Source organism: Nannobrachium achirus (genome assembly GCF_963921795.1).
Source record: "Nannobrachium achirus genome assembly, chromosome: 11".
Taxonomy (NCBI): Eukaryota; Metazoa; Chordata; class Actinopteri; order Myctophiformes; family Myctophidae; genus Nannobrachium; species Nannobrachium achirus.
This window is the reverse complement of record NC_137820.1, coordinates 51,261,170-51,268,702: the sequence shown is the minus strand read 5'-3', so window position 1 is coordinate 51,268,702 and position 7,533 is coordinate 51,261,170. Positions and strand designations below refer to the sequence as shown.

The 7,533-nt window shown below is 41.3% G+C and overlaps 1 protein-coding gene across 1 annotated transcript; it reads left to right on the top strand.

The window, feature by feature from the left end:
- Positions 1-1,608: 1,608 nt before the first annotated feature.
- Positions 1,609-7,215, top strand: LOC308294008 (homeobox protein DBX1-B-like; the record flags this gene model as incomplete). The annotated part of the gene is made up of 4 exons (XM_080736705.1): positions 1,609-1,981; positions 3,189-3,272; positions 6,243-6,451; positions 6,871-7,215. The coding sequence occupies 4 exons, from the start codon at positions 1,609-1,611 to the stop codon at positions 7,213-7,215; spliced, it is 1,011 nt and encodes a 336-aa protein (XP_080592831.1).
- Between the last annotated feature and the right edge of the window lie 318 nt (positions 7,216-7,533).

Below are 7,533 nucleotides of genomic sequence, written 5' to 3'. Positions count from 1 at the left end.
TATATATATATATATATATATATATTTGTTTATGTCAAAATGTATCCCCATTTAAAAATGGGGATTAAAAATTACATCCATTGGTTAATTCCTACAAAACTATATCCATGGTGTGATTTTTCAAGACTTTTTCAAATCCCATGGAGCAGCTCACGTTTGCTACAGAATCCATGTTTAAACGGCATGACGTGAATTAATATGATGTGCAATTACCGCAATAATAATTAATTACCGGTATATAAATATATAGGATATGATATAGACCTAATACTAATACTATTATAAATTATAATAGTATTAGTATTATAATTATAATTTATAATAACATCCTAATAATAATAGAGTAGACATGGTGAAATAGTATTTGGTGAAAATAATGTATTCACTTTTTTAAATTAATTTAATCTGAATGTGCAGGATCAACCAGTGAACCAAATTTCTGGTTCTTCTTGACTTCTTATTATGCTACCCAAATAGTCGCAATTGGCTTCTGTTCTTTTGCATGGCCATGCCATCAATAGCCTGCTTATAATGACAAATAGCCTAAACATAAATAAAAACAAAATGTGTAGGCCTAATGGGCGCTGGGCAGAAAGGAACCAATGAAGATCAAACGAAAATTGGTTAATTGCATGCAGACAGTCAGTGCAACACCATGCACTTATGTTTTCTGTTAGGCTACAGCATATATTTAATTATCATAATGCATGCTGTGCGTGCGACGTGCGTGCATGCTGTTATTTAATTGTTATAGTCAAATAAAGTATGGACTGTTAATTAACATTTTCTTAGCCTAGAATAAAAATGTGTAACCAACAGTCGGACAGTCGGGGTTCCTTTGGATTCTAAATTGACCCTTGTTTGAAAATAGCCGATCTACAAGCTCACAACCTGTCGCTCGCTATGAGAGGCGTTGTGAGCTAGATCGGCTATTTTCAAATAGCCATGCATGGTATAAAATATAGGACTGAAGTGGATAATGTATGTTTTATATAATTTATATAGCAAAGTAACTTAAAGTTTTCAAATAAATGTAGTGGAGTAAAAGTAGGCTACAATATTTGGATCCGAGATGGCTGTTATGGAGGCTATTGGAAATTGGAAATACACAAGTACAAAAACCTCAACATTTTAAGTACAGTAATTAAGTAAATGTAGGCCTACTTAGATGGAGTATACATTCTTACATTGGGTGATGATATGTCCCCCACTGGGTGTTCCTGACTTTAATCCATCCCCATCCATTCATATGCCGCTGACCAATCCGCACCCGGCATCCTCTCCATCGCGCCAGGAGCGCAGGGCTGAGCGTTGAACTTCATGCGTCTCTGTGTGAGACTTTGACTGTGACACTTTTACGTTTTGTGATTTCTCTGCTATAAAACAGACGACACCAGCGAGAAAGACCAGACTTTTATGTGATAGCATGTGAGAGCGAAGTCAATAAAAGTGATGTTTTTCTATAGGGTTGGTAGTGGTCTTTTAACATTCATCCCTACCCTGCAAAAAACTTGCTTCCGCGAAATAGAGATTTAAGCTCCCCGGAAGAAAGGTGGAGGGAAACCGAGTTGGAATCGTTTTACCGTTTTTAATTTCTCCGGATCAGCCATGATGTTCCCCTGCAGCGCCCTGCCTCCTCCTCTCTACCCGGGCCTGCTGCGTCCCCCGGCGGCTCTGTCATCGCCCATGGCCCGCTCGTTCCCGTCGAGCTTCCTCGTTGACGACCTCCTCCGCATCAGCCGACCCGCCGCTGTCAGCTACCTGCAGCGGACCGTCCCGTCGCACCCCGGGAGGACCCCCGGGGCCGGGCTCCTCCCGGCCCACAGACCGCTCCCCTGCGCCTCTCCCTCCGCGGCAGGAGCGTGCCAAGGAGAGCGAAGCAGCGCCAGCGGCGTCTCCTCTCACGCCGCGCGCCAGGAGTCCAGCAGCAGCTACCTGAAGTTCGGTGTCAGCGCAATCCTAGCGCCGTCCACAAGAAACAGTAAGGACATCACGAAGATGCACCTATATCAGTTTTATTATTATTAGCATTATAATGATCATTATCATAAATATTATCCCTATTATTATTACCCTATTATTAGCATTATTATTGATATGTAGGCTATTTATCTAGGACTAATAAAAAACATGTTTGAGAGCAATTACACCAAATCAAAATTTGTTTGTGAAGAGACTTCAATAAAATAAACAAATTCTGATTCATTTTTTAAATCAGATGTAAGTAGCCTATAAAAGTGCATGTGTGTGTGTGTGTGTGTGTGTGTGTGTGTGTGTGTGTGTGTGTGTGTGTGTGTGTGTGTGTGTGTGTGTGTGTGTGTGTGTGTGTGCGCGCGCGCGTGTGCGTGTGCAGTGTTGGGGAAGCTAAAGTTACATGTAACTGAGTTACATTTTGCTGTAACTTACTGGTAACTGAGTTACATTCATATTTCTGTAACTCGTCAAGTAACTGAGATACTTTTTTGGGTCATTTTTGGCTCAAGTTTCAAGAAGTTACAAACGAAGTTATAATTTTACATTTAAGTTTTGTGAAGATTGATGATCAAATGTCCAGATCATAATTTTCTTATTTTGTTTTTAACTTTATTTTAGGAACACATATGTTTACTAAAGAAAATGTATTTTTAAATAAAACATAAAACTCAGTTGAGAGGCATATTTCTGCTGGCATGTGACTTTTTTTTGTAGAATAAAAGTTGAACAAAAGTAACTCAAGTTACTCAAGTTTATAAGTTATATTTCTCCAGGGGTATAACTTTAACTTGATCAAGTTACTGCCATGGTGAGTTACTTGTAACATACGCTTTCAAAGTAACTTTCCCAACACTGTGTGTGTGCGTGTGCGTGTGCGTGTGTGTGCAAGCGGTATTGAACCATTAATTATTCTGTTTATTAACCCCAGCATGCCTATTTTGGGCGGAACATTCGCCCCAAAATAGCCATCACATTTTTATTTATTTTTTATTAATTTGAAGTGCATGGTTCCATGTGTGATGGTCTGATCATTCTACTGTATGTTACAGTGCATGGTTCCATGTGTGATGGTCTGATCATTCTACTGTATGTTACAGTTCATGGTTCCATGTGTGATGGTCTGATCAGTCTACTGTATGTTACAGTTCATGGTTCCATGTGTGATGGTCTGATCAGTCTACTGTATGTTACAGCCTCCTCATCCTCTCCTGCAGTGTGCAGCCTGCAGACCAAGTCCTTCACTCTGCCTTTCTTTGATGGCTCCTTCCATCCTTTCATCAGGGCCTCCTGTTTCACTGGTAGGGGCCTTGCCATTTCTCTTTCATTATAGGGCATTATAAAGTCACTTCCAGTTGGACCTTTGCTTATATTTTAGATATACACACTTTAGTCTTCAATTTAGCCTCTAAACTTCATTGTACGACAAATGGCAAAGAAATAGCTGATCTACAAGCTCACAACATGTTGCTATACATAATTTGAGATTTTAGACTTTTTGAAATATTTTACATTTTAAACATATTTATTTATTTTAAATATTTTGGAACTGCATGCTTGAAAACATCGTTAATTATTTGACACTTTAGATGGAGCAATTTTGGTGCCAATTAAATTCAGAAGCACATCAACTGGACTCTTTTGTCACACCAATGGATCCTGTTACACTTATTAGGCTGATTAACTATAGGATATTGGAGGCTTTGCTTGTATTTTATCAAATGATAATCTGGCTATCCATTAAGCTCAATGCATGGGTGGCCATAGCTGAATGGGTAGACATGCAGATGCAGCCCCACTGGGAAGAAGTTCCCCAGTTTGTCCCCAAGTCTGCCCAGCCCTGAGCAAGACACCTCACCCCTACAACTGCTCCCTGGGTGCTGTAGTAAGATAATAGTAATAGTTAGGAGGGAATGGCATACATTTAATTAGAGGACATTTCATATTATGTGCAAAATGTAGAAAAATACCAAAGGAGGACTGGAGCACGTACTAAATTATGATTAATATATAGTCCTACTCCATCGCACGCAGGTGTCGCTTTCCAAAAAAACAACAGCAAGCACGAAGATTTGGTTCTTCTTTTCGGCAAGCAGCAACACGGTCATACTAGAGTCTATAAATGAGGTTTATCTGAGCACATTGCAGGTCTCTCAGTCACGGAATGCCCAGGAGAGCTCGGAGAAGCTCAGAATCAGTTTCGCCAATTTGAAGCTCTATTTAGTAGACCTACTGACTGCTGACATTAGCACTGGTTGTCCTAATCTACAAATTAGCCCGGTTTGTCACGCTCTAAATGTATTAGCCCCGTTTGTCACGGTTCTAAATGTGAGGTGGGTTCCTTCCCAGCGCGAGACCCCGGTGCCCCTTCACGCGCTGTCTTTTTCCCACCGAGCCCTCCGTGCACCCACAAAGCTCTCAGCACCGTGACCAATAGGGGCTGAAATGACACACACACACACACACACATGCACGCACACACACACACACACATGAACACACACCCACCACCACACACACTCTCACTCTCTCAATACTCTCACAATCTATCTTCCTTTCACTGCTCCACCCCCCCCCCCCCCCCACACACACACACACACTCATCTCTTTCTATCTTACTTTGCTTCACATACATGCACAAGCTTGCACGCGCGCACGCACACACACACACACACACACACACACACACACACACACACACACACACACACACACACACACACACACACACACACACACACACACACACACACACACTCACTCACAGGGTCTGACTTAGCCCCTGCTACTCACAGGTCTTTACCAGTCATGCACTAATTCCCTATTAGGCTCCATTCACCTCTTTGAATATTTTCACAAGGGCACAGAGAGAGGCCAGCATGTTTATGGTTCAGGTCTGTTATGCATGCTTATAGACAAGGGACCGCTTCTCTTGTCCTTGGCATAGCTTGCAATCACTGTATGCGATTCAAAGATAGGCGTCTGACTTGACTTCTCGAGCAAAATAGAAGGTGGCTTTGTTCCAGCAATTCATATTAACCACACAGAACCTGGCATCCCTATTGAATATAATATATAATAAATAAATAAATAAATAATTGCAAAAATTGCAGATCTACAAGCTACAACCATGCGTTGTCAACTTGTAGATCGGGTATTTTCACTACTGTCGTACAACGAACAAAGTATAGGCTATAGGACACAAATGGTTAATCTATATGGTTTATATTTATTTTTAAAGAGACAAATACAGCCACCACGACATGTATGCACACATGAATGCAATGCACATTGCTTTGTCATCATTAATGTTTGCCAATTTTAAAGATTAAAACATCCAACTGGCCTATTGGGCATCCCTGAATGCCACCTCACTGTGTATGCTTAGTCTCAAAGCAAGAGAGGTTTTCAATGGCAGTGATAGGACTATAATATAGTGGCAAGTCTTTAATAGACCCATAATATAATGGCCTGTCGGAGGCCTTTTCCACTCACTTCATTACTACACAGTTACGTCTTCCATACAATTACCAGCCATACAATTCCCCTTCATGCTTCATTAGAGGCTGTGTGACTGAGTTTTGGAAAGGAGAGCCTCTCTCATTACCATAAAGCTCTGTTTCCACCAATGGACAAACTGAGCTTTTCACATTCAGCTTCAGACAGAAATAAAGGAAATCAGAATATATTGGTGGAGCTAGAAACCCTCCAATCAGGGATCAATAGTGTTAGCTTTATTTATTGAATATGCTGTCCCTGACAATCAAATTTACAATTTAAAATGTAGACATTTATCAAAAGCTCTTAATCCAGAGTGATCAAGAGCAGTAACTTTCAGTAAAAATAGACCACTCTAAAACCCTAAAGGAGATACAGAGACCTCCATATATGGGCATAAAAGGGACACAGACAAATGGGTACAATGGGTAGTCTAACAACTGGTACAACGGGTATTGCATAGCGGCTAGCCTATGGGGCATGCATTCCCAACGGGCATAGTTCTCAACAGGCATCGGCCTAGCATTAATAATAAAAAACAACAGTATTTTTATTCTAAATTTCAGTCATCCTTTAATACTAAAACCCATCTCTGGATGAATGGCAATGCTGGACACAGAGCATCATGGTCAAGTTAGATGACATGCTAAGATATTAACCAGATGTAAAGATGAAAGATTATTATTATTATTTTAATATTTGTTATTATTAGTTGAGAAGAATGATAAACAATTACTGTAATATGTTGGCATTGTTGTTTTGTGTCCCTGCAGCCTCTGCCTCGTCCTCTGTAGTTCCTGTCCCAGGGACATTTTCATGGCCTCTGCTCCCCAGGGGGAAGCCCAGGAGGGGCATGCTGCGGAGGGCCGTGTTCTCAGACCTCCAGCGTAAAGCCCTGGAGAGAACCTTCCAGAAGCAGAAGTACATCAGCAAGCCAGACAGGAAGAAACTGGCCAGCAAGCTGGGACTCAAAGACTCCCAGGTAGAGATGGCCAGTTGAAAAATGTGTTGATGCAGAGATCCAGAGATGGAGAATCATGCAAAATCAGAATCACACTTGCTCATTTTAGTAAGCGAATCTTGAGTTTGTTGACAGCCCAGATTTCATATCTCTCCTACAAGTTAGATGTGTATATGTATGCACTGTACATCTAAGTTGGTGTTTCTCAAAGTGGATTCCCGGGACTCTGTGGGGTCCTTTAGGAGTGTCTAAATTGACCCTTACAAGTATGTAACTCTGACAGTGTACAAATGGAACCAAATGAACCCGTACCTTGACATTTGAAAGTTTGAAAAGCACTGATCTAAGTTGTACTGCAAAGTATTTACAGTATGTTTTGGCCAACCAAATGTATTTTGACATGACAAATAAATCTCATCTTCTGAATGTCTCATGTCAAGGTGAAGATCTGGTTCCAGAACAGACGGATGAAGTGGCGGAACTCCAAGGAGCGTGAGCTCCTGTCAACGGGGGGCTGCCGCCAGCAGACCCTGCCCACCAAAGCCAACCCCCACCCCGACCTCACCGATGTCGGCGGGGCCTACTGCCAAGGGACAGTGGCGGGTGAGGGGAAACCGCACCTCGATCTAATGACACAGAACCACAGTGGTCAGGTTCTACTGGATGGCCAGGAGTCCCATCATGATCTTCATCACCATCGTCATCATGATCTGTCCTCTCTGTCGGAGTCCAGCAAGCAGTCTGACTTCTCAGAATCGGGGGATGAAGAAATTACAGTCTCGTGAGGCGCACCGAAAGGATTAGTGATAATACGTTTGTTTATTTATGTTAAATATTTTGAATAGGTGACAGTTGTTGCTATCTCACTGGAGGCTCTCTGCAGTTTGTTTCATTAGTAAGTTGATATCTCCCTTGTGTAGAAGACAAACCATTGTTAATGCATTGAAAATATGACAATGATACAGGCCTATGGCAATTCATAATAATAATCATCATCATCATCCATGGGTTGTGTTTAACACTGTATGGTTTGTGGAATGTATGGTTTGAAATAGATTGAAGCATGTTAACCACTTAAAGGGATGTTTCACTTTCAAAAAAAC